The 27278-nt window shown below is 46.5% G+C and overlaps 1 protein-coding gene across 1 annotated transcript; it reads right to left on the minus strand.

Annotated features, from left to right (window-relative positions):
• Window positions 1–205: 205 nt before the first annotated feature.
• Window positions 206–27035, minus strand: cdc6 (cell division cycle 6 homolog (S. cerevisiae)). Its single transcript, XM_078424615.1, has 12 exons — window positions 26963–27035; window positions 25895–26061; window positions 23486–23764; window positions 21735–21934; window positions 20016–20188; window positions 18833–18939; window positions 13335–13474; window positions 12648–12748; window positions 10767–10819; window positions 9011–9216; window positions 5330–5470; window positions 206–624 (listed from the first exon to the last, which is right to left on the minus strand). The coding sequence occupies exons 2-12, from the start codon at window positions 26034–26036 to the stop codon at window positions 529–531; spliced, it is 1638 nt and encodes a 545-aa protein (XP_078280741.1). The 5' UTR covers window positions 26037–26061; window positions 26963–27035; the 3' UTR covers window positions 206–528.
• Window positions 27036–27278: the final 243 nt, after the last annotated feature.

A 27278-nucleotide genomic window follows, 5' to 3' on the forward strand; every position in this document is an offset into this window, starting at 1 on the left:
TAAAAACAAAATTGCTTTTAAAAATATCTTTTTTAAAAAGTTGTTAGCAAAGGGGTTATTAAGTGTTACACAAGACACTCATCTCATACACCTTTCACAAGATAAAGACAATCAACACGCGGTCAATGTCATAGTTAATATACACCTTCACCAGCCTTCTCCAAAACTGTGCTGCTGCAAGTAGCAATTAAAAAAAAGCCCCAGCTTTTGTTATGGTAAGCATTCCAGCTGGTCTTTTTCTCCCACACTGATGACTTCTGTCAGCACAGCAAGCTGGCCAAGGCCGTTGTCAACTGTGCCATTCAGTCGATGGGCACTGGTATTCAACACTCCCAACGGACTGGAAATCAAGTGTGCAGCACACACGTGGGTACAAAACATGATTTAGCTCTGAACGTCAGCCAGCGCTCGAAGTGGCAGAGCCAAGGTTCATTTTGGGAACGACGATTTATGGGGCCGTTTCGGCTTCACTTTTATCGTACTTCTCTGACAGCTCCAAAAACAATGCGAATTATTAAAACAAATGGTTTAAAAACACTCCAGTCCCTTTTGTAGAATGATCCCCGTCAGGGCTTTGTCGTGAAGAGCATATTCAACGTCCTCCTCTTCAATCTTCAGGCCAACCTACGGAGAGATGGAGGCAATTAGTACAAGGTGTGTGAAGCAGTTAATCAGCATCTTCGCCACAACAACCACAGTTACCATCTATTGTTTCTCCTTCCCCCCGAAAAACGGGGTGTTACCCTTCGGTGAAATCAGTTCTCCTGTCTCAACCCCTTGGAAAAATTGATAGATTAAGGACCGCTTGTTTTAGGAGCACGGTGGCGCAGCGTTAGAGATGCTGCTTTACAGCGCTTGCAACACCAGAGACCCGGGTTCGATCCTGACCATGGGTGGAGTCTATACAGAGTTTGCACGTTCTCTCCGTGGTTGCGTAGTTTTCCCCCAAGATCTTTGGCTTCCTCCCACACTCCAAAGACGGACAGGTTTGTAAGTTAATAGGCTTGGTATAAATGTAAACTGTCCCTGGTGTATAAGACAGTGTTAATGTGCGGTGGGCCGAAGGGCCTGTTTCCACACCCTATCTCTAAACTAAACTAAAGACAGTCATGTAGCTGGTTTCGGGGCGCACAGCAACACCTTCCCTTCCTGCTTCACGATACAGGTCAGCATCAGGAAGGAGGTTACCAGGTCCCAGACCTTTAGACACCAGTACCTGCTCCATCTAAACATAGCACAAAAAGTAAGGAAATTTGTGTTTGGTAGATTATTTCTTTGTTGTAACAATGCTTCTTGGCAATAAATCTTATACCGTTGGAAAGCCTGTTTATTTCCCTTTTAAATGGTGCCACATTTGTAAGGAACATGCATTTGTGGGATGAGCAGCAGAGCTGAGTATGTGGGTTGCGCCCATGAAAAATCTGCCAAATCTTCTCTGCCAATGCCAAACAGCTTATTCTGCCATTGACTCTTGTTCGGTGTTGTTTGGTGGATTGGATGATTGAAGTCTGAAGAAACAAGACATGTTGCCGACACCAGCGCAAACGGGCCTGACGGTGACGGGCAGTTATGGCAGGCCTCCTGGCAGCCCTATGAGACCGGAGATCGGCTGCGTGCAGTCTGTTCCGAATTGTCTGGGCAGAGAGCCGTCAGCCATATCGTCCTGCAAACATTGACTGCAAATCTGTAGAAGACAACCTACGGTTCCTAAGTGCTGACAGGGTGAGGAAACGGTCTTCTTCGGGTGTCGTCTTCTTGGGACGCCCACTTCGCGGCCTGTCTCTGACATCCCCCGTTATATGGAACTTGGCCTTCACTTTGGAGATGGTACTAGGGCTCACTCCAAATAATGCCGCAACTTGGTTTTGCGGAACACCAGCTTGAAGTTGCCCTATCGCACGGGCCCTATCCAGATCAGTCAAACGTGGCATGCCGATTCTTGGAGCAGACACCTACTGACCACTGTAGCAGGGCCCATGCTCACAGATGCTGCCAATGAGGTGCCAATCAGGCACCTGATTGTCAGCACCTGGGGGTACCAGAAGCTCAAAACACGAGTCAATAGCAACAGCAGAATAAGCCGTTTGGCATTGGCAGAGAAGATTTGGCAGATTTTTCACGGGCGCAACCCATATACTCAGCTCTGCTGCTCATCCCACAAATGCATGTTCCTTACAAATGTGGCACCATTTAAAAGGGAAATAAACAGGCTTTCCAACGGTATAAGATTTATTGCCAAAAAGCATTGTTACAACAAAGAAATAATCTACCAAACACAAATTTCCTTACTTTTTGTGCTATGTTTATGAATGAATGAATGAATAAGTTTATTGGCCAAGTATGTGCATATACAAGGAATGTGCCTTGGTGCTCCGCTCACAAATGACAACACAAACATACAGTTAATAATTAAGAATAAAGCATAACCACATCAAAACAATAAGGATACAACATTACGGTCTAAACATGTGGGTGAAAATAAACCAGAGCAAAAAAGAGACTACAGACTTTGGTTATTGAGTAGAATTATCACTCGTGGAAAAAAGCTGTTTTTATGTCTGGCTGTGGCTGCTTTGACAGTCCGGAGTCGCCTTCCAGAGGGAAGTGCTTCGAAGAGTTTGTGGCCAGGGTGAGAGGGGTCAGAGATGATCTTGCCCGCTCGCTTCCTGGCCCTTGCAGTGTACAGTTCGTCAATGGGGAGGGAAGGTTGCAGCTAACAACCTTCTCAGCTGTGCGAACGATCCGTTGCAGCCTCCGGATGTCGTGCTTGGTGACTGAGCCAAACCAGACCATGATGGAGAAGGCGAGGACGGACTCAATGATAGCAGTGTAGAATTGGACCATCATTGCCTGTGGCAGATTGTGTTTCTTCAGTTGCCGAGGGAAGTACATCCTCTGTTGGGCCTTTTTGACCGTGTAGTCGATGGTGGCCCCCCATTTAAGATCCCTGGAGATGATGGTTCCAAGGAACTTAAATGGCTCCACAGATGTGACTGTGGTGTTGTTGATGGTGAGTGGGGGGAGGGGAGGGGGAGCTCTTCGAAAGTCTACGAAAATCTATGCAGTGAACACCCTAATAGATTTGGAAACAACCCTGCGGTCAATTCAAGAGTATTCCCCACCCCAACCCACAGATGATACTCAGGCTGAAGCAGCCGACAAATTAATTCAGTGCTAACTGACTGCAGCTCTCTCCCAGCGAGCCGTTAAGCAGATGCAGCATGAACAACACGCGTGGAGAAAAGAAAGCCAACATTTGTGGCAGGAGTAGAAACCAGGAACCGCAGATGTTTGTTTACACAAAAGGACACAGAATGCTGGAGTAACTGCGGGTCAGGCAACATCTCTGGATAGAGGGCGCTGTCGGGTCAGATCAGGTCAGAAGGATCCTGACCCAAAACGTCACCTATTCACGTTCTCCAGAGATGCTGCCTGACCACAAGACATAGGAGCAGAGTTAGACCATTTGGTCCATCATGTCTGCTCCACCATTCGATCATGGCTATAGTATTTTTCCCTCTCAACCCCATTCTCCTATGCAGTGACCCCATAGCCTTTGATGCCCACTGAGTTACTTCAGCACTTTGTGTCCTTTTGTGGCAAGAGTTCTTAGGTCCATGCTCCAGTCCCAGAGGGAAGCTAGCCAGAGTTAATTCAGATGGTTTTGTAAAAGTACAGGCAAATTGCTGGAGGACAGGATCTCCACCTGTACTTTGATTACACTACAGTTGTTGAGGCAGATCCAGCCTCTGTAGCCCGACCAGAAGATAAGATCAGCCATAGTGAGGTACTGCCTCCAATTATGTGTAACAAGTGAAAATTTCCTCAATGCAGGCCGAGCGATTTGTTAGCTCCTTCATACTGATCAGGAATTTCAGACTGCCGGCTGATTTTTTTCTCATGAGAAAAAGTTTTTTTTCTCATCTCAGTTTTAAATGGCTTCCCCTTTATTCTCAAATACCATGCCATGTTTCAGATTAAAACTGAGACGAGAAAAACCCCTTTTTACCCAGAGAATTGTGAATTTGTGGAATTCTCTGCCACAGAAGGCAGTGGAGGCCAATTCACTGGATGAATTTAAAAGAGAGTTAGATAGAGCTCTAGGGGCTTGCAGAATTAGGGGATAATGGGGAGAAGGCAGGAACGGGTTACTGATTGTGGATGATCAGCTATGATCACAATAAATGGCAGTGCAGGCTTGAAGGGCCAAATGGCCTCCTCCTGCACCTATTTTCTGTGTTTCTATGTATTGGTGATGAACACTGACCTCTGTTGCTGGAATAAACAATAGCTCCAGAGCACCATCTGGTGGTGACATCCAGCTGCAACCAGGACTCACTGGTAATGCCAAAGTTCAAAAGCCACTTTAATATCGTTAAATGATATTCATCACCTATAGGACCCCAAATTAAATATTTGGATCGTGATCAAAGCCTTGGTCCAAGAGGCAGGTTTTAATGTCTTGGAGGGAGAGATTGAGTGACGAATGGAGTGAATTCCATAACTTGACAAAGCACTACAGTTTTATAAGTAACTTGGCAACAAGCCTCAACAAAAACCTTCATTGTGTTGTGCCGTTAAATTAGCTGAGTTAATGCTTTCATCTTTGACACTATTTAATAGTTCGATTAACTAAGAAATCAGTTTAAAATTAACCAACACCAGCTAACACCAAAGTTAGTGTGTGGGTAGTGCAAACTCACCCCAATGTTAGCGTGCATGGAGTGCGTGCACACACACACACACAATGTTAGGTAGACACAAAATGCTGGAGTAACTCAGCGGGTCAGGCAGCATCTCTGGAAAGAAGGAATGGGAGACAATTTGGGTCGAGACCCTTCTTCAGACTGATGTCAGGGGAGGGGGCGGGACAAAGATAGGATGTAGTCGGAGACAGGAAGACTAGTGGGAGAACTGGGAAGGGGATAGAGAGGGAAAGCCGGGACCGCCTGAAGTGGGAGAAGTGAATGTTCATACCGCTGGGGTGTAAACTGCCCAAGCAAAATACGAGGTGCTGTTCCTCCAATTTGCGCTGGGCCTCATCGTGTGGGATGTGCGCACACACACGTGTTAGAGCATGTGCAGGCACACACACACACATTAGCATGTCTGAGGTGCACACACAACCGTCAGCATGTGGGAAGTGCACAAACAGACACACATACTAGTGTTGGCGGGTGAGAAGTGCCTACACTAAAACAGTGTTATAATTGTGTTATACATTGTACAATTTTTTCCCCTATCATTCTCTGAACACAAGCGTTCCTTAATGACATCTTGAAATTAATTACAAGCTGGATAGTATCAGGACTTCACCGATCCCACTTACTTTGGTGAGCCGAGCTTCCTTCGATTGCTTGAGCCACACGATCCCCCTGGACTCCAAGAGACTGCAGAGCGACAAGCATTCCGACTGGTCAGCTCCCGACATCTGCTGGCTTCTGCAAACTTTGCTGTAGGCGTCGTGGAGCTGAAACAGAGCCAGAGCACGGATCAGCCAGGGCACCCCTTGCGCCTGCTTTACCAGTCAATGAAATCAGAGCTGATCCGGTCCACTGGCCTTCACTGCTTTGTCTGACAGCAGGCAGGAATAGTTTAAAACAAAAACATCTCTGCTTTGAATGCACTTAAATGACAGCTCTCCAGGACATCAGGGGTTACGGGGAGAAGGCGGGAGAATGGGGTTAGGAGGGAGAGGTAGGTCAGCCACGATTGAATGGCGGAGCAGACCTGATGTGTCGAATGGCCTAATTCTGCTCCTATCACCAAAAACTCACAGCCCTCAATAAAAATGTCTTCACAAAAACCAGTGCCCGAGGCGAGAACATCTTGTCAGCATCAGCCTGGTCAACCCCCCACCCCCCCTCACATTTTTGTACGATTCAATAAGGCTGTTTGTTTTATCCAAACTCAAGAGTATACGTCTGATTCTATGATTTCTCGTCAAACACTTCATTCTATGAAACATGCAATGCCTCCAAGGCAAATTTGCCCTTTCTTAAATCATGTGACCAAAAGTCCACATGTTATTTGAGATGTGCTCTCACTAATGCCTTCCCGTTGTGGCGACATCCCCAAATGTTATATAGGCCATTGCTCTTGCCACGAAGGGCGATGTTCCATGACCGTGTATTCTCACGCAGTCTCTGCTTTGTACCTGTTCCTTTGCCGGGAGCCCTGCAAACACACTCCGCACAAACACACAAGAACAAGATCTCTTGCCCAGAGTAGGGGAACTCGAGGACCAGAGGACATAGGTTCAAGGTGAAGGGAAAAAGATTTAATAGGAATCTGAGGGGTAAAGTTTTCCACACAAAGGGTGGTGGGTGTATGGAACGAGCTGCCAGAGGAGGTAGTTGAGGCTGGGACTATCCCAATGTTTAAGAGACATTTAGACGGGCACATGGATAGGACAAGTTTGGAGGGATATGGACCAAGCGCAGGCAGGTGGGACAAGTGCAGCTGGGTCATGTAGGGCAAGTTGGGCCTGTTTCCACACTGTATCACTCCATGACTGTAACATTTAGCGCAGACTGCATCACAAAAGCTTCAAATATCAACCACTGAGCGATCCGATGCACCAGTTCACCAATTGCATTGGGATAGATACAGGGTTAATGTATTAAGGTGCAGCTGCAAAAGCAGAATGCCAAAAAAAACGCTCTCAGTTGTCCCACCATGTTAGTGGTTGCATTCCGGATCAGATTATCAGGCAAAGTCTACATCCACAGTTCCCTTCATGCCGAGCAGGATTACGATTTCAACAACACATCAACAGGGCAAAACAAACTTGACCCACAGTCTAATCGCTGGTCACGTTTTCCATTAGCAGGCAAACAAATTTAAAGCTTGTCAAAAGCTACTTCAAGACGAGAAAGAAAACTGGCAAAAAAACAAAAAGCAGTTGTCAATGTAAGGAGGAGGAGACTGCTTTCCCATTCCTGCTTTTCGTTAATCTTTAACTCTCTGCTTTGGCAATGTTGCACAAATTGTTCATTGGGACAGGTATTTGGGTCAGTGTCTTCTCCAAAGCCATCTTCTCCAAGCCCACTTTCTTATTTTTGCTGATGCATATTTGATTAAACAGTCATCCTGTTACCTGAACAGCATCTCCACTTCACAGGGTGAATGCACAGTATTTTACTGGGAGGGGGGGGGGGGGGGAAGGAAATCAAGAACCAGGGGACATAGGTTTATGGTGAGAGGGGAAAGATTTAATAGGAACCAGAGGGGCAACGTTTTCCACACAGAGGGTGGTAGATGTATGAAACGAGCTGCAAAAGGAGGTGGTTGAGGCAGGTTCTGCAGCAACATTTAAAAGGGCACACAGATAGGAAGGGTTAGAGGGAAATGGGCCCTGGCTAAATGAAGTTCATTGTCCTAGTCTCAAATGTTGCCATTTAGGAGACAACACCTCAAAGTTAAGTTAACACCTCAAAGTGTCTGAAGAAGGGTCTCGACCCGAAACGTCACCCAATCCTTCTCTCCTGAGATGCTGCCTGACCTGCTGAGTTACTCCAGCATTTTGTGAATAAATACCTTCGATTTGTACCAGCATCTGCAGTTATTTTCTTATAACACCTCAAAGTGTTCTACATCACATTTTTCTTAGCTAACTTGGGCGGCACCATGGCCCAACGGTAGAGTTGCTGCCTTACAGTGCCCCAGACCCGGGTTCGATCCCGACTACGGGTGCCGTCTGTACAGTTTGTACGTTCTCCCCATGACCTGCGTTAAGTTTTCTCTGAGATCTTCGGTTTCCTCCCACACTCCAAAGACGTACAGGTTTGTAGGTTAACTGGCTTGGTATAAATGTAAATTGTCCCTAGTGTATGTAGGATAGTGTTAATGTGTGGGGATTGCTGGTCACCACAGACTCAGTGGGCCAATGGGCCCTGTTTCCACACTGTATCTATAAACTAAACTTGCTTTTACCACCTCTCTTTCCACTCAAACTGTATTCTTAATTTACGATCAGCAAAATCAAATAGCCAACTTTCAGTTTCCCCAATTAAAAAGCGAAGACCTGAAATTAATAGTGTTCACATTTGTGAGTTCTTTAAAATTACTATTAACTGCTGGACTTAAACTTGTGTTTCATGTAACACAACCTCAAGTCTTTGCACGGTACTATCTTGCCAATAATTTTTGGTATGGTTATCACTTTAAAATGGAGCTAACTTAAGTGAGGTCATAAGGTCCTAAATGATGGGAGTAGAATTAGGCCATTCAGCCCATCAAGTCCACTCCGCCATTCAATCATGGCTAATTTATCTCTCCTTCCTAGCCCTATTCTCCTGCCTTCTCCCCTAACCTCTGACACCCGTACTAATCACAACTCTATCTATCTTGCTTCCAACAATAGATAATGACCAGGTAATCCATTTAATCACGTTAAGGATAAATTGGCCAGGTCAGAGTTGTGCTCTTCAAACTACGCAGCAGAACTTTTGAGTAACTGCTGGAAAAATTTGGGGGACCTTTAGAAGGATGAGAGGGGGATCTTATCGAAACGTATAAGATTATTAAGGGGTTGGACACGTTAGAGGCAGGAAACGTGTTCCCAATGTTCGGGGAGTCCAGAACAAGGGGCCGCAGTTTAAGAATAAGGGGTAGGCCATTTAGAACTGAGATGAGGAAAATCCTTTTCAGTCAGAGTTGTGAATCTGTGGAATTCTCTGCCTCAGAAGGCAGTGGAGGCCAATTCTCTGAATGCATTCAAGAGAGAGCTGGATAGAGCTCTTAAGGATAGCGGAGTCAGGGGGTATGGGGAGAAGGCAGGAACGGGGTACTGATTGAGAATGATTAGCCATGATCACATTGAATGGCGGTGCTGGCTCGAAGGGCCGAATGGCCTCCTCCTGCACCTATTGTCTATTGTCTCAGTCAAGAGAGGAATGAAAATAGTTCCATTGGACAACACATTTCTGTTCTTTGTTGGTGAAGTTTACAACAGTGCGGGCACACGTTTGGAGGTCAGGCGAGTGAGAAAGCGTTTTGAGTTGTTTACCTTCCCAAGGGTGACTTCTTTCACTTTAGACGGCCGGAGGAGGAGAAGCAGGGAACAGACCAGTAGTTTCTGCTGGAGAGGAAAGCATTCTGATCCTGAGCGAGATGTCATTCGGTCTCCGTACACTTCAGAGATGACCTGGGAAATGTGTGGCAACCCAACCTTCTTCAGGCTTGGTGAACAACGAGCCTTGGCTGGAGATTTAGCTGCATTAAAAATAAAAATAAAATTAAATCCAGTTTAAAAACAGCTTTTTTCCCCACGAGTATTAGCTCTACTCAATAACCAAAAGTCTGTAGTCTCTTTTTGCTCTGGTTTATTTCATTCACATGTTTAAACTAAAATGCTGTATTCTTAATGTTTTAAGCTTTAAAGTCCAACTTTAGATAGTTCCTCTGTCCCTCTCTTCCCCTCCCCCTTCCCAGATCTCCCTCTATCTTCCTGTCTCCACCTATATCCTTCCTTTGTCCAGCCCCCCTGACATCAGTCTGAAGAAGGGTCTCGACCCGAAACGTCACCCATTCCTTCTCTCCCGAGATGCTGCCTGACCTGCTGAGTTAGTCCAGCATTCTGTGAATAAATACCTTCGATTTGTACCAGCATCTGCAGTTCTTTTCTTATATAAGCTTTATTCTTAATTGCTTACTGTACGTTCGGGTTGTTACTTGCGAGCGGAGCACCAAGGCACATTCCTTGTATGTGTACATACTTGGCCAATAAACTTATTCATTCGTATTCATTCAGTGGTAAACAATGGCACTTAAACATGGAACCCTCTGTAACCTCCATGCCTCACTTTGTTCATTGCCTTTTATAATCGAAGGTTTTTATTCACAAAATGCTGGAGTAACTCAGCAGGTCAGGCAGCATCTCGGGAGAGAAGGCCTTCTCTCCCGAGATGCTGCCTGACCTGCTGAGTTACTCCAGCATTTTGTGAATAAAAACCTTCGATTTGTACCAGCATCTGCAGTTATCTTCTTATACGCCTTTTATAATCCTTCCCCGAGACAGAGAGCAGCTCGCTAAATCATTTGAGGAGTAGTTATGAATCAAACACTTTGCAAGTTAGGGGTCACCCTATGGGTCAGTCAACAGTCCATGCTAGGAGAGATGATTTTCTTCCTTGAAGAACACCAGGGGACAAGGGTGGTACTGGTGGAGCTGCTGCCTTACACCGCCAGAGACCTGGGCTCGATCCCCACCTCGGGTGCTGTCTGTGTGTAATTTGCATATTTTCCCCGTGGGTTTTCTCCTAGAGCTCAGTCTCCTCCCACATCCCAAAGACGTGCGGGTTTGTGGGTGGGTTAATCGGCCTCTGTAAATTGCCTACAGTGTGCAGGGAAAGTGGGACAACACTGAACTAACGTGAACAGGTGAGTGATGGTCAGTGTCGACCGCGTGGGTTTGTTTGTTAATTGGCATCTGCAAATTAGACCTGGTGTGTAGGGACTGGCTGCTAAAGTGGGACAACAGAACAGGATGGCGGACGTGGACCCAGTGGCCAAAGGGTCTGTTTTCAAGCTGCACCTTTCAAACAATCACGATGGGTTCTAACAACAAGGACTTGCATGTCTCCTTTAAGAGTAGCTTTTTAAATTCCAAAACTTAATTCTGTCGTTCCAGGTCCAACCAACACGCTGAACAACTGCCAGCAAGTTACAAGTGCATGGCAGATGCTTTGCATGTGATTGCTCTTTTCTTGCATTGATCCTAGATCATCAATGAGATAAAGCAAAAAACGTTCAGGGTAACTTACACTCCACCATCGCCCGGCTTCGAGCATCTGATTCCACGATCTCAACAGCCCGCCTGCAAATTGTGCAACAGAATGAATCAAAACCAAGAACAAACAGTTCACAAAAGCAAAAGTGCAGTTCTATTAGTTTGAGGTATATATATGGGCCAAACCCATGACAGATGGGACGAGTGTAGATGGGGCATCTTGGTCGGCTTGGGCCGAAGGGCCTGTTCCCATGCTGTGTGATTCAATTATTTCTTTTATGAAACCTACAAGTTTCAGAACGCTGAAGTACATGACTACATTGCAAGAGATTAAGTGGAGACACAAGAGACTGCAGATGCCAAAACCCTGAGCAAAACAGTGCTCAGTGGGTCGGGCAGCATCTGTGGAGGAAATGGGCACTCAATGTTTCAAGCCGAGACCCCTGCTGAAACGGGGTCACTCCCTCCCCAGATGCTACAACAGATTAAGGTTTAAACTTTTGTTTTGAAATGAAAATCCCATTCTCCACTCCAATATTTACATCTCGTGACCCGAAGGCAACGTCGAATACAGGTGCATCAAGATCAGCCGCAAAGCCATCTCCTGCCCCCTTCTCCCCACAAGGCCTTTGTTCCACTCTTCACCCCCCTCCAACAGATATTTGGCGGATCAACAAAACGAGCAGATTTTGGTTTTAAATTACTTCATTGTTCAGGACCTGGGCGATTGCCGACAAGGCCAACATTGCTTGTCCATCCCCAATTCTTGCCGCCGAAAAGATGGTAGCAAAAGACCGGCTTTGCTTTGAAACACAAGCAGCAATCCATAATAAACATAGGACAGCACAGTACAAGAACAGGTCCTTCGGACCACAACGTCTGTGCCAATCATGAAACCAAGTTCATCTCCTCAGTCAAGCATGTGATCCAAAACGTTGCCTCAGTTTAAAAAAAGGTTGCATAGGTCAAACGTTGAATGGTGGGTTAACTGGGTTGTTTTTTGATAATCCAGTAACTATTATCATATCATATCATATCATATATATACAGCCGGAAACAGGCCTTTTCGGCCCTCCAAGTCCGTGCCGCCGAGTGATCCCCGTAGATTAACACTATCCTACACCCACTAGGGACAATTTTTACATTTACCCAGCCAATTATCAACATGTTGCTGCAAATTCCATATTAATGGAATTTAAATTCCAACGCTCCCACGGACATTGGAACTCTGGTCTCTGGCTTGCTTTTCCAAGCCTCTGGATAACATGACCACCACAATACCCCGCATCAGTGATCAGTTTAGTTTAGTTTCTTGTTTCGTGTTGCGAGGTACAGGGAAAAGCTTTTGTTGCGTGCTAACCAGTCAGCTGAAAGACAATACGTGATTATGAGGGAACAGCCACGGTGGCGCAGCGGTAGAGTTGCTGCCTTACAGGGCCAGAGACCCGGGTTCGATCCCGGCCACAGGTGCTGTCTGTACGGAGTTTGTACGTTCTCCCCGTGACCTGCTTGGGGTTTCCTCCGAGATCTTCGGTTTCCTCCCACATTCCAAAGACGTACAGGTATGTAGGTTAATTGGCTTGGTGTAGATGTAAATTGTCCCTAGTTTGTGTATGATAGTGTTAATGTGCGGGGATCGCTGGTCGGTGCAGACTCGGTGGGCTGAAGGGCCCATTTCTGCATTGTAACTCTAAACTAAACTAGTCTGAAGAAGGGTCGCGACCCGAAACGTCACCCATTCCTTCTCTCGAGATGATGCCTGTCCTGCTGAGTTACTCCAGCATTTTGTGTCTACCTTCGATTTAAACCAGCATCTGCAGTTCTTTCCGAAACTGTAATCGAGCCACGCAAGATGATCAAGACCCTCACCACCCACTTTGGCTCAACGTGTAGGTGGAGGGGCTCCATTTCCTACCTGCACACGTCCAAGGCTTTTCGAACGTCACCAGATACAGAAGAAACCTTGCGAGCACAGAACTGAACGGCAGCAGAATCTAACACACTCTCCCCAGGAACCTGAATTTAAAAGAGGAGGGCATGAGAAACCTCAAACACACAATTAACCAGATTAATTCATTAGGCAAGTGTGGTGCAGGGCAGGCTGGAAGAGAGGAATAGATTGTTGGCCTCATTAACACCCAACTGGCTCACAGGCATACAGATGATTCTCCCACCCACTAGTTTAGTTTACTATTGTCAGCTCGGTAGCTCGGTACGGGATGGTCCACAAGACAGAGGCACAGCGGTAGAGTTTCTGTCTCACAGCGCTAGAGACCCAGGTTTGAACCAGACTATGGGTGCTGTCCGAACGGAGTTTGTACGTTCTCCTTGAGACTACGTGGGTTTTCACCGGGTGCTCTGGTTTCTTCCCACACTCCAAAGACGTGCAGGTTTGTAGGTTAATTGGTTTCTGGAAATTGTAACTCGTGCCAAGTGTGTAGGATAGTGCTAGTGTACAGGGCAGTCACTGGTCGTCACAGACTCAGCGGGCCAAAGGGCCCATTACCACGCTGTACCTCTAAAGGCAGGGTGAGGTGCTTTACACTCAATCGCTCTACTCTGCCATCATATGCAAGCCTGGCCACCACCCACAACGTTGTACCTGGTTCAGGCGGTCTTGTACAATGGCCACGATCTGGTCCCTGGTGTACGGAGCAAAGTTCAGAAGCTGAGGTCTGCACGTGGGCCGAGCTTGTAGTCGAGGCAGAATCCGGTCGGTTAGATCCAGCAAATTTGCAATTCCTGAGAAGAGAATTTACAATAAGTTGACTTAGAACTAGAACAGATTGCACCGGAACTTGTTCTGCCATTCAACAAGGTCAGGTCTGATCATCAGCACCTTTCTCCCACATTTCCGTTTATGTTCTTTGGGTCAAGTTGTTTTATTTCGACACCAGAGGGGCAAGGCAGAAGAAGCCTTGATGTATAACCACTCACTGCCTTCAACAGATCAGCTTCCAAGAACACGCTAAAGTTGTGGATACAGACAACCACTCTAATAAGCCCGCACTCATTGCCAGTCTTGCCGTTTAGATGGATTGATTAAAAGATAGTGTGGAACCAGGCCCTTCGGCCTACCGAGTCCACGCCGACAATCCATCATGCATTCACACTAGTTCTTTCACATCCACTCTAGGTAATTATAAATGCTACTTAGAGGCCAACTAACCCACCCGTCTGTGGGACGTGGGTGGGAAACCGGAACCCCTTGATCACAGCGAGAACGTGCACATTATACACTAACAGCCCGGATTGAACCCTGGTCTCTGGCGAATGTGAAGCAGTAACACTATTGACACTGAACGTCACTGACACTAGCTCAGATTTCAAATGTTTATAACTAGCTCAGATTTCAAATGTTTATAACTTGATTTAAATAACCTGGTTGTTGCACTGGAATTGAGGCTTAATTCTCCAGATAAATAACCCAGGATTCTATCAGTACCAATCAGTATCCCAATTAAAATTATGGAGCAGGTTTCTCGCCTGGGGTGTGACATTTAAACTCAAGAATCGATTAGCACTTTGGTTTTACTACTGATCGTTCTCCATTCATTTTCTGGAATGGGATGTCACGCACAAAGGCTTTTATTTACTATTCCCATCTGCCCGTGGGAATGCAAGAAAAAGCCTTCTTCAACTGCTGCGGTCCATTGAGCAATGATGAGCGTTTGGCGGCCCTGGACCTATATTCGCTGGAGTTTAGAATGAGAGGGGAACCTCATTGAAAATTATAGAATAGTGAAAGGCCTGGATAGAGTGGATGTGGAGAGGGTGTTTCCACTAGTGGGAGAGTCTAGGACTAGAAGTCACAGCCTCAGAATTAAAGGACGTCCTTTTAGGAAGGAGATGAGGAATTTCTTTAGTCAGAGGGTGGTGAATCTGTGGAATTCTTTGCCACAGAAGGCTGTGGAGGCCAAGTCAGTTGATATATTTAAGGCAGAGATAGAGGCAGAGACTATTGATTAGACAATAGGTGCAGGAGGAGGCCATTCGGCCCTTCGAGCCAGCACCGCCATTCAATGTGATCATGGCTGATCATTCTCAATCAGTACCCCGTTCCTGCCATCTCCCCATACCCCCTGACTCAGCCATCCTTAAGAGCTCTATCTAGCTCTCTCTTGAATGCATTCAGAGAATTGGCCTCCACTGCCTTCTGAGGCAGAGAATTCCACAGATTCACAACTCTCTGACTGAAAAAGGTTTTCCTCATCTCAGTTCTAAATGGCCTACCCCTTATTCTTAAACTGTGGCCCCTTGTTCTGGACTCCCCCAACATTGGGAACATATTTCCTGCCTCTAACGTGTCCAACCCCTTAATAATCTTATACGTTTCAATAAGTACGGGTGCCAGAGGTTATGGGGAGAAGGCAGGAGAATGGGGTTAGGAGGGAGAGATAGATCAGCCATGATTGAATGGCGGAATGGACGATAGGCCGAATGGCCTCATTCTACTCCTAACACATGATCTTATGATTGAAGGATCCCTATTATGCTTCTCAGCCCAGCGATGGTAGAGAAATAGTGATATATTTCCAAGTCAGGATGGTACGCAGTGTGGAGGGCAACTTGCTGGAGGCGTGTGGTAGAGCACTTGCTGGCATCGGCCTTGGCGCTGGAGGTTGTGTGTTTAGAAGGTGTCGTTGGTGTTCCTTTGGACAACTACAGCAGTGCATTCGGTAGACGGCAGACACTGTAGCCACTGTATTCCGTGGCAGAGCAAATGGATATTGAATGGATGGGCTGGGAGGCCGTGCCGCCTGAGACAGTGTCAAATCTTTTGCAACTACAGGCAAATTCTGGAGAGGGGTCACTCAGCAAGGGAACTACAAGCTTCAGAGGCTGGACTGTTGTTCAAAGTTATGGCAATGAATGTCCCTGGCCATCTATCAGCACAGACACAGAATGTTTCATTTGTCGAAGAGCCGAAAATAATGTTGAATATCATGATCAATCACCAACAAATAGCGTTGGAATTTGGGATGTACAACAAAAGGAAAATAGACGATCATCGGGCTGAAGACACTAAGGAACCCGAACACTGTCGTCCTGTGCCTGCAATTACTTTGCTCCCACAAACATATTCTTCCTTCTTATGAGGTGCGACCGAAACCATACCCTGCCTTCCCCATTGAGGTCCGCTGGCTCCGGTTTTGCAGGAGCTCTTTGATGCCACACTTAGTCAAGGGCTGCCTTCTGGAAGCAAACTCCTTTGTCCAAGTTTGGACCTTGGCCGTGATGACGTCTGGAGCCCAGTAGTCCCTGCAAACTGGGCGTCACGGTGGCACAGCGCTAGAGTTGCTGCCTTATGGCACCAAAGGCGGGTTCGATCCTGGCCACGGGAGCTTGTCGGTACAGAGTTTGTACATTCTCCCTGTGACCTGCGTGGCTTTTCTCTAAAAACTTTGTTTTCTTCCCACGCTCCAAAGACGTACAATTTTGTAGATTAATTGGCTTGGTATAATTGTAAAAAATGGCCCTAGTGTAGGATAGTGTTAATGTGATCGCAGGTCGGTGCAGACTCGGTGGGCCGAAGGGCCTGTTTCCATGCTGTATCTCTAAACTAAAACTAAACTCCAAAATGAAGAATTATCAGTTTATTGACAAGAGCCACTTGCTAGCATGGTTGATAATACCTTGCATCATAATGTCAAGATTTAAAGAACGATTGGGCTGAACTGGACCTGTCGGTAGGCCCTGCTGTGTGCAGATCGTACATGGGCAATTGTTCCACATGACCATGTTGTTACTGAGCTGAAGTAACCTGGCTCGAGACTCAGTAATTCTGCAGTGCAGATTGTCGGCACTACAGCTGGGTCTTGTCTGGTACCTCAGCTTTTACTGCATTCGATGCACTCAGCTGTTTCTTGACATTAACATGGAATGAACCAAATTGGCTAAAGATTGGCTTCTGCGAATGGCGAGGATTTTGGGAAGAAGCCAAGACTGAATATCCACTCGGATCTTTGACTGAGCAAAGCTGCAAAAACTTCAGCCTTGCCACGGACAAGTCACAACAGGCACGTACAGTAGTGAAGCAAGTCAAGACCAAACAAACGTAACCAACTTTGAGAAAATCTCATCGTTCCTCCAAGCAAATGGATCGGATATAAACGAAGCACCAAATGAATATCAAACAAAGTCAAGAAAGTTGAAACATTTGGCAGAAGTTTGACTTTATGCTCAAAACTCAGCCTTTGGAGCCCAGGCAAGATTAAGAATTAGGGAGGACAATAAGTGCCAACAACACTTCCATACTTGGGTCAACACAGGAGATGGACTACCGTCACTGAAGCCCCTCGGAGAACGTTCTTCTCCATTGACATCCAGTGCTGAAGATGTGATCTATTGATTTCCCAGTATCCAGCATAAAGCGGACCCAGAGTTTGACAAAACAGTGGTCTTCCTTAGCGGTAATAATTTTGGAAAGAACATGCAAGAAGCACTCAATGAGCACGGTGGCGCAGCGGTAGAATTGCAGCGCCAGAGACCCTGGTTCAATCCTGACTACCGGCGCTGTCTGTACAGAGTTTGTACGTTCTCCCTGTGACTGCGTGGGTTTTCCCTGGGTGCTCCAGTTTCCTCCCACACTCCAAAGATATACAGGTTTGTAGGTTAATTGGCTTTGGTAAAATTGTTAAATTGTCCCTATTGCAGGATAATGCTAGCGTACGGGATGATCGCTGGTCAGTGCGGATCAATGGGTCGAATGGCCTGTTTCTGCGCTCTCTCTCTCTCTAAACTAGACTAAAACTAAAAAGGTTCTGCACTCTCAACCCATTGATATCTTTGATCAGACATTACCTTGCACTAAACGTTATTCACACTATTCCCTTTATCGTGTATCTACACACCATGGATGGCTCGCTTGTAATCATCTATAGACTCTCCACTGGCAGGATAGCACACAAAAGCTTTTCACTGTACCACGGTACATGTGACAATAAGCTACTCAACTGGTCAGAACTGCTCACAAAGCTTCAAATGCAGCCTAACCTAAGCTTTATAAAGCTCCCACACAACTTCCCGACTCTTCGTAGCAGCTGCACTTGCAGAATTTTCTACCACACAAGCCTGAAGGCCATCACTAAACATATTGTAGGAAAATAGTTTTCTAGACAAATGACATCAAGGGCAACAGGGAGAGAACGGGCATGTGGCATTGACGTTGAGAATCAACCAATGGGACTGAATGGTAGAGCATGCTCCAGGGGCTAAATGACCTACTCCTGCTCCAATTTTGATTCAAATGTCATTTAGTAGGTGACAGAAAGTTGTCACATTTCCCTTGCGCCTAATATCATTTCATTCAAAGCCCGAAATGTTTACAAAGCCAGGACAAGGCCATTCATTCACATTGCCAGCATTCATTTTTACCAATTCAGAACACATCAAAAGGATTTTCTGAGAACATACGAGCTGTACAGCACACACACCCAGACCCTTCAGCCCACCATGGACCAAACACAATGCCAAATTAAACTAACCTGCGTCTGCACATGATCCATCTCTCTCTCTAACTGTATCCATGCACCTAATCCAAAAGCCTCTTAAATATCTCCATCGTATCTCCCTCCAACAACACACTGCTAGCACGTTTTTGCGGGGAAATCAATTTTACACCTCTCACCTGAAAGCTGTGCCTTGCAGTCTTTGACATTTCTGACCATCTACCCCGATCCATGCCTCCCATAAGTTTGTTACAATAACTTCTATCAACTCCCCGCTCAACCTCCGACAGCACAGAGAAAACAATCCAAGACTGTCCAAAGGAGCAGTCGTGGTCTAGAACCAGAGGGCACAGCCTCAGAAGAAAAGGACATAAAACTTTAGATCGGAGATGAGGAGGAATTTCTTTAGCAAGACGATGGTAATTCTGTGGAATTGACTACCACACCGACTGGTATTTTTAAAGCAAAGATTGATAGGATCTTGATCAGTAAGAGCATCAAAGGTTATGGAGAGAATGCAGGAGAATGGGAAAAATAGATCAGGCCTGATCGACCGGCAGAGCAGACTCAACAGGCAGAATGGCTTAATTCTGCTCCTATGTCTTCTGCTCAATCTCTCTATAGCGGGTACCTTATTGCTGGAGCTTACCAATTAGAACCAGTCGTGAATTGGTTAGATGTGGCCACTCAAATATTGTGTAGAGGATGTCCTGCGCCTTGCTGTCCAGCTGGTCCATCTCATCCAGCACCAGAAGGCTGCAGAGAAATTAGTTGTCATTATATTATAAAACATAACAGCAGGCAGCACTTGAGCTTCAGAGCTACACAGAGCCCTGCTGTCAAAGTCCATTTGATGTAGTTTAGTTTAGAGACACAACGCAGAAACAGGCCCTTCGCGTCGAGTCTGCGTCGACCAGCGATCCCCGCACAATAACACCGCCCTACACACACGAGGGACAATTTACACAGACACCAAGCCAATCAACCCACAAACCTGTGCGTCTTTGGAGTGTGGGAGGAAACCAACGACCTCGGAGAAAACCCACGTGATAACAGACAATAGGTGCAGGAGGAGGCCATTCGGCCCTTCGAGCCAGCACCACCATTCAATGGGATCATGGCTTATTTTCAATCAGTACCCCGTTCCTGCCTTCTCCCCATACCCCCTGACTCCGCTATCCTTAAGAGATCTATCTAGCTCTCTCTTGAATGTATTCAGAGAATTGGCCTCCACTGCCTTCTGAGGCAGTGAATTCCACAGATTCACAACTCTCTGACTGAAAAGGTTTTTCCTCATCTCAGTTCTAATTGGCCTACCCCTTATTCTTAAACTGTGGCCCCTTGTTCTGGACGCCCCCAACATTGGGAACATGTTTCCTGCCTCTAACGTGTCCAACCCATTAATAATCTTATACGTTTCGATAAGATCTCCCCGTGATCACGGGGGGGAGAACGTACAAACTCCGTAGACAGAACCCGCAATGTCGGGATCGAACCCGGGTCTCCGGCGCTGCGATGGGCAGCAATTCGCCCGCTGATGGTCAAGGAAGCATCAAAACCTTAAAAGGGGAGATACGTAACGATGCAAGTGGCTTCTATTGAATAAAACCGCATCACCCGGGTAAAACCCATGCGGTCACAGGGAGAACGTACAAACTCCTTGCAGACAAGCACCCGTAGCCAGGATTGGAACCCAGGTCACTGGCGCTGCAAGGCAACAGCTCGACTGCCGTGCCGCCCTTGCCGAAATCTCTGCTGGATTGCCCCACCCTCTCCCCTTTTTCTCCCACAGGGAAAGAAAATAATAGCCTATCTCAGGGGGCACAACTTACACCATCGGACCCGGACACGTTAATTTTCGTGCCAGCCTCTTGGCAAAATCTTTTCCTGCACATTTGAGTTTTTGTTTTCCAAACAGTTCGCCTGCAATGGTGCGAAAAATGGTTTGCGAGTTTCTCAGCGACATACAGTTAATGAAAATTGACGCAGAGGCACCAAGTTTCTCCTGTAACGGAAAAATTAAAAATTAGTTTGCCGGGAATCAAACTAACTGCAAATAACAACGGCTGTATGTCACATTGTTTCAGGGTGTCATTGCACAAGTGTCAATCCAAGCAAAGATAGACACAAAATGCTGGAGTAACTCAGCGGGTCAGGCAGCATCTCTGGAGAAAAGGAATAGGTGACGTTTCGGGGTCAGAACCCTGCTTCAGAGCGAATAGGAATCTCAGTGGGGGATCTTATTCTGCTCATCAACTTCCTAAGTCATTTTAAAGCTGTTCTCTTGTTCCTGGTCGAAATCAGGTTCTAAAGTTTCCATATATGTCATCTGTTTGAATTTCGGCAGACTGGAGATTTGGAGGGCACTGTCGTTGGTGAAAATCCCTCATGCAGGACAGAGTCCAGTTTCACACGTCTCTGATATTTATACCTTGATGAATGCATGGACTCAATCCTTGGTGCACACATGAGTTTCATGGAATGCATCTCAGACACCTGCGAATGTGACGGTCCACAGAATACTAGTTTTGAGTATTTAAGAGTATTGTGATCAGTTCTGGGCACCATTTTATTGTCAAGCTGGAAAAGGTGCAGAGAAGATTCATGAGGATGCTGCCAGAACTCGAGGGCCTGAGTTACAGGGAGAGGTTAAGCAGGCTAGGACTCTATTCCTTGGAGCACAGGAGGATGAGGGGTGATCTTAGAGATGAACAAAATCATGAGAGAGCTAGATCAGGTAGAGACACACAGTCTCTTGCCCGGAGATGGGGAATCAAGAACCAGAGGAAATGGATTTAAGGTAAGGGGGGGGGGGGGGGGGGAAGATTTAATAGGAACCTGAGGAGTAACTTTTTCAAACAGAGGGTGGTGGGTGTATGGAACGAGCTGTCGGAGGTAGTTGAGGCAGGTAGTATTGTAATGTTTAAGAAACATTTGGACAGGTACATGGATATGACAGGTTTAGAGGGATATGGACCAAATGTAGGCAGGTGGGCCTAGTGTTGGAGACATGTGGGAAATTTGGACCAAAGGGCCCGTTTCCACGCTGTATGACTATGGAGTAATTTTGCATCACTCCATCAATGAACTAGTACAAGGCATGCGAGCAGCTAGCTCCTGCCTCTATAACCTCTCCTGATAGACTCTGTGGATACTAGCCTGGTGAGAAACCTCAGCAAAACGTAAACACTTCATTTCATAGACAGACACTATCTCATAACGCACATCAGTGTTGACCAAGACTGAAAAACTTGGAATAAACAGAGAATCGCACTTTAACCCATTTACCGGAAATATTTATCTTTTAAGGCATTAAGGAAACACAAACCAGCCACTCTCAGGTTCCAGACAGTAATACCAGGTGCCCCATAGCTTCCCATGGAGTTCCGCTCCGAGAAAACCCATCGGAAACCGAGAGTATTGTAAGTCGAAATGCATGGTAGTACACGCGATCACGTGGCCGGAAGCGAGTGGCGGCTCGCTGCCGTTTGCACCATCGCAAAGCCGAACTATCGCACGTCAAAACGTGGTAATCCGGGGAGCGCCTGTACCTTCAAGTCCACGATGATCCGGTTCAAACAAGCCGTCTTTCCCGTCCCAGGTGCTCCAGAAATGTACAGACTGCCCGGCTTCTCCCCACAGACGTGACTGAGCAAGAAATGGGTGATGGCTTTGGTCTCCGCTCCGCGTGCCAGGATGCGGTCAGGAATGGCGGTGTTTAATACTTGCTTGGTCTGCTGGTACCACAAATCTGAAAAATAACAATTTTTTAAAAAACAATTCATCCCCCACCGTTCCGTTATCCTCTGCTGAAACACATTAGTGTTGTACACCAACCGACCCAACGCATGGTGGACAAAGACGACTTGCACTCCAAGGCAGCTCACAAAATAGATGGCCACGTTCTTAAGATTAATTCCAGAGTGTGGCATACAAAATGTGCAGAAAGGAACTGCAGACGCTGGTTTACACCGAAGATAGACAAAGTGCTGGAGTAACTCAGCCGGTCAGGCAGCATCTCTGGAGAACAGAGGTATAGTTGATGTTTCGAGCCGAGGCGCCTCTTCACCCATTTCTGTTTTCCAGTGATGCTGCCTGACCTGCTGAGTTACTCCAGCATTTTGTGGCTTTCTCCAGATTGTGGTGTCTCTTTGCTTGCTGGTCCAAGAGACGGATTTTTTATTTTTATTTAGAGATACAGCGCGGAAACAGGCCCTTCAGCCCACCGGGTCCGCGCCACCCAGCGATCCCCGCACATTAACACTATCCCACACACACTAGGGGCAATTTTTACATTTGCCCAGCCAATTAACCTACATACCTGTACGTCTTTGGAGTGTGGGAGGAAACCGAAGATCTGAGAAAACCCACGCAGGTCAAGGGGAGAACGTACAAACTACGTACAGACGGCGCCCGTAGTCAGGATCGAACCCGAGTCTCCGGCGCTGCACTGTGTTATCGTCCGATATACTGTGCTATCGTCCGATATAACTCCTCAACTCTTTTAAATCATTTTAATACCTATAAATCTATGACCATTTAGCTCAGTTTAGAGATGCAGCACCGACCATCAATCACCTGTCCATATTAGTTCTATATTATCCCACTTCTGCATCCACCGTAAATTTCAGGAGCAATCTTACAGAGGCTAATTGACCTGGTGCTGTCTGTACAGAGTTTGTATGTTCTCCCCGTGACCGTGTGCTCAGATTTCCTCCCACACTCCAAAGACGTACAGGTTTGTGGGTAGTTGGCTCCGGTAAAAGATTGTAAAATGTGTATAGGATAGTACTAGTGCATGGGGTGATCGCTGGTCAGCACAGACTCGGTGGGCCGAAGGGCCTGTTTCCATGCTGTATCTCTAAATTAAACTAGTGTTACCCGATTTGATTGGATACCATACAAAACAAAACAAATCACTGTACCTCGGTACACATGATAATAATGAACTCAATGCCAATAGTTGTGGGTTCCGACTCAACTTAGACCACATAAAAGTTCAACAATCCAGATTCACGCTGGAACATGTATCAGACATCTCACGACGCGACAATTTACTTAGGCACACTTAGCAAGCAGAATAAGAAAAACACAACAATTGTGGGCGGCATGGTGGCACAGCGGTAGAGTTGCTGCCGACCCGACTACCCTCTGTACGGAGTTTGTACGTTCTCCCAGTGACCGTGTGCGTTTAGTGTACGAGAATCATTGGTCGGCACAGCCTTGGTGGGACAAAGGGCCTGCTTCCGCAATGTGCCTCTAAAGCTAAAAACTGACCAACAACATTTTCCACCGAACATACCTTTCTTTTTATGAAGCCCCACAGGTGGACATCTCACCATCTGCCGGCAGCTCGCCGTTGAACGAGGCGTCTCGTCGCCCTTGTGGGGGGAGAACGGAGTACGCTCTGACGATTTGTCAGCAGGGAGCTCGGGCTTTCCCGGAGAGCGTTTTAATGGACTAATACCAAACTCCAACTTCCGACCCCGAGGCGGTGAAGGAGTAACAGGTTGATTTTCCTTCTTCTGTTTGGAGGGGGAGCATTGCAGGTGCTGAGGAACGTTACACAGGTTTTCGCCACCTGATGTAGAAAGCATGTTGTTACAAAACAATATTCCTGTGGAGCCACACAAGACCTTAACATGACTTCACCAAATACACAGAACAGCTAACTCTTTCTTCACTACTCGTGTTTTTCTTCCCGTCCTGCAGCTAAAGCATTTGGAATTTAATTGACTTCCTTCTTGCCGTTTTGCATCGAAACAGCCATAGTGATGTTTAAGTCCGAAGAAGGGTCTCGACCCGAAACGCCACCCATCCCTTCTCTCCTGAGATGCTGCCGGACCCGCTGAGTTACTCCAGTGTTTTGTGTCTACCTATAGTAATGTTTAAAAGCTACAAAGTGCTGGAATATCTCAGCGGGTCAGGCAGCATCTCTGGGCAACATGGAGAGGTGACGTTTCAGGTTGGAATCTTTTCTCAGGAATTTTGTTTGCAGGAACGTATTATTTTCTCCAGGCAGTGTCGAATGGACAAAATGCTTTGATATATCAAAACCATTGCTAAAACAGGTTGCAAAAATAAAATTATAATTCCCCATCCACAGTCAAATATTTCAAAATTGCAAGTTGCAGAGATCAGTTGGGAACTCTGCATGGGGAAATAAGTATCTCTGACTATGGTAGGTAGGCTGTCACAGGGCTGAGATACCGGCCTGCAAAGTCGGCTATGTGAACGGATCCGCCAGCTCCAGCCGGGCACGAGTTCCAGAGCAACGGCCACAGAGGGCAAATTCAACCCAATGAGGTCGAGATCGGCCACCTCACACAGCCTAGGCACCCACATGTTCAGGAGGACTTCAAGTTTGATTGTCCGGATTAAAGGAGGTGCCGCATCACTAGTTGCTGGAAAATCGGTCGGTGGTGGACCTGTATATGGAACGCCTTGCAAATAACGAGCAACTCCGACCCTTCGTACCCCAATGCACCAATGGGATACCTAATTAAACAGGCCTTAAAAGTTACAGGCGGCCAGTTTAATCTACACGATGACAGTCTGCAGCGGAAACATTATCGAAGATATACAAACAGGAAATGTTCTGCAGATTTTTCTTTTCCTGATCAACCTGAAAACTCTTTGCACAGATGCTGCCTGACCTGCTGAGTTTTTTTCCAGCATTTTATTCTATTTCAGGAATATTTTTCCTCTTTTCCCCGATCAACCTGAAATGAAAACTCTTTGCACGGATGCTGCCTGACTTACTGAGTTTTTTTCCAGCATTTTATTCTATTTCAGGAACATTTTTCCTCTTTTCCCCGATCAACCTGAAATGAAAACTCTTTCCACAGATGCTGCCTGACCTGACCTGCTGAGTTTTTTTTTCTCCAGCATTTTATTCTAATTCTGAATTCCAGCAACTGTAGATTATTTTTGCTCTTTTATTGTAAACTTGGGACTTGGCACGTTCTCCCTCTGGGTGCTCCAGTTTCCTCCCACAGCCCAAAGACGTGCGGACTTGGAGATTAATTGACCTCTGTAAATTACCCCGAGTGTTTAGGGAGCGGATGGGAGAGTGGGATATCATGGTACTGGTGCGAACATGCAATCAATGGTCGGTGTGGGCTCGGTGGGCCAAAGGGCCTGTTTCCATGTTGTGTCTCTAAACTTGTAGAGTCTGTAGGGTCCCTTATCAATCTTTAGCAGCATCCAGGCAGGCAGGCAGGTACACGACAAATTCACATGCTTTAACTCTAATGAATGCAACACCGTTTTCTTACTGGGAAACCAACTTTTACGAAATTAAAGTCAGATAGATTTTTTTTTTACAACTGTCAAAATTATCTTATCATGCCTTGTGAATGCAAAACAAAGCATCTCACTGTGACATGTCACGTGATAATAAAGTATCATTCATTCATTCAATGAGATTATTAATGAAGGCCAGGGCAAGGACATTTTCTCAGCACCACATGGAGTAGTTTGGATATGCTAATTTTATTTTTGGCTGAAATTAAAGCATCCCCCAAATGTTCAGGAAAGTTGTTCAGTGGGCAGAATAAAATAATCATAAAGATCAAGCTAAGGAATTTAATACTTTTGTTCAAAAACAAAACACTTGTGTAAAAACAGGTAGTCAGTTCTTCTCCCCCAAAATCCCCCAAAGGTTTTGCATACAAAAGATAGGCTTTAGATAGACTTAAATAAAGATTACCGAGGCGTTTGCGGGGGCTGAGAGGAGGCCCTCTAAGTGACGGTGAATCCTTGCTTACGGTTGGAGGCGCTTTGCAGCTCCTGTGCGATTTCTTTCTGGGGAAATCGATGGTGGCTTGAACACAGGCTTTGGTGTTAGGCATGTTGACGACGATCGCTGGCAACAACCTGCGGGAGAATTCAACAATCAACATTGAAAGCAAGTGCTGCAGTGAGTGGGCCATTTGGCCCCAAGATGCCAGCTTGCCTGCCCCACTATTTAATACAAGCAAGTGCCACAAAATACAGATCTGATGTCTCTGGAATTATGGGGAGAAGGCAGGAGAATGAGGTTAGGAGGGAAAGATAGATCAGCCATGATTGAATGGCAGAGTATACTTGATGGGCCGAATGGCTTAATTCTACTCCTATCACATGATCTAGTGTGGTTTTAACAGATCTATCCAGTTTTCCCCCACACCCCAAAGACATATAGGTTTGTAGGTTAGGAGGCTTTGCAAAGTTTGTAAATTGTCCCTAGTGTGTGTAGGATAGTGCTAGTGCACGGGGATCGCCGATCGGCATGGATTCGGTGGGCCGAAGGGCCTGTTTCCACGCTGTATCTGTCAACTTAAGAACATGGGGTTGGCCATTTAGAACTGAGATGAGAAAAACTTTTTTCACACAGAGTTGTGAATCTGTGGAATTCAATGGAGGCAGTGGAGGCCGATTCACTGGATACATTCAAGAGAGAGCTAGATAGAGCTCTGAGGGCTGACGGAATCAAGGGATATGGGGAGAAGGTAGGAACGAGGTGCTGATTGTGGGTGATCAGCCATGATCACAATGAATGGCGGTGCTGGCTCGAAGGGCCGAATGGCTTACTCCTGCACTTATTGTTTATATATCTATGTATGCAACAACGGCACTAGTCCTTACCCTTATCCCGGCTCGTCAGTCAGTCAGTCACTCATTCACTCACTCACTCACTCACTCACTCACTCACTCACTCACTCACTCACTCACTCACTCACTCACTCACTCACTCACTCACTCATTCACTCACTGATTCACTCATTCATTCACTCACCGCTCGGGAAAAAAAATGCACTCTGCGCTGTCTGCCTTGCTTTGCCCCGGACTGGCTTCACTTGTCGCTGGGCACCTCTCCTGGGTCTGAGCCGGCGGTGCAGATGGTGGGCGAGTTGTGTGTGTGTCCGGTCAGGTCAGAGCTGGCTCCCCTCAGTACCTAGAGCCACACAGACAGAGCTCCGCCACCCGCCGCAGTTGCAACTTCACCATTTGGCGCCACCCGCGCTTCCGCACCGCCCAGCGCGTCCTGATTGGACGGCGCCGAAGCCCAGTGTAGCCAATTCCCAGCCCCCCGGCCTGTGATTGGCGCGCCT

The sequence above is a fragment of the Rhinoraja longicauda genome, chromosome 29 (assembly GCF_053455715.1).
Source record: "Rhinoraja longicauda isolate Sanriku21f chromosome 29, sRhiLon1.1, whole genome shotgun sequence".
In the NCBI taxonomy this organism is placed as follows: domain Eukaryota; kingdom Metazoa; phylum Chordata; class Chondrichthyes; order Rajiformes; family Arhynchobatidae; genus Rhinoraja; species Rhinoraja longicauda.

What these genes read in the sequence shown, in the direction of transcription:
- cdc6 (XM_078424615.1), bottom strand. Translation starts at nt 26,036, where the DNA reads ATGCCTAACACCAAAGCCTGTGTTCAAGCCACCATCGATTTCCCCAGA. An exon ending in AAGAAGTCACCCTTGGGAAG is followed by an intron (nt 5,471 to 9,010) that starts GTAAACAACTCA and finishes GCTCTGTTTCAG; the next exon opens with CTCCACGACGCCTACAGCAA. An exon ending in AGGAAGCTCGGCTCACCAAA is followed by an intron (nt 625 to 5,329) that starts GTAAGTGGGATC and finishes ATCTCTCCGTAG; the next exon opens with GTTGGCCTGAAGATTGAAGA.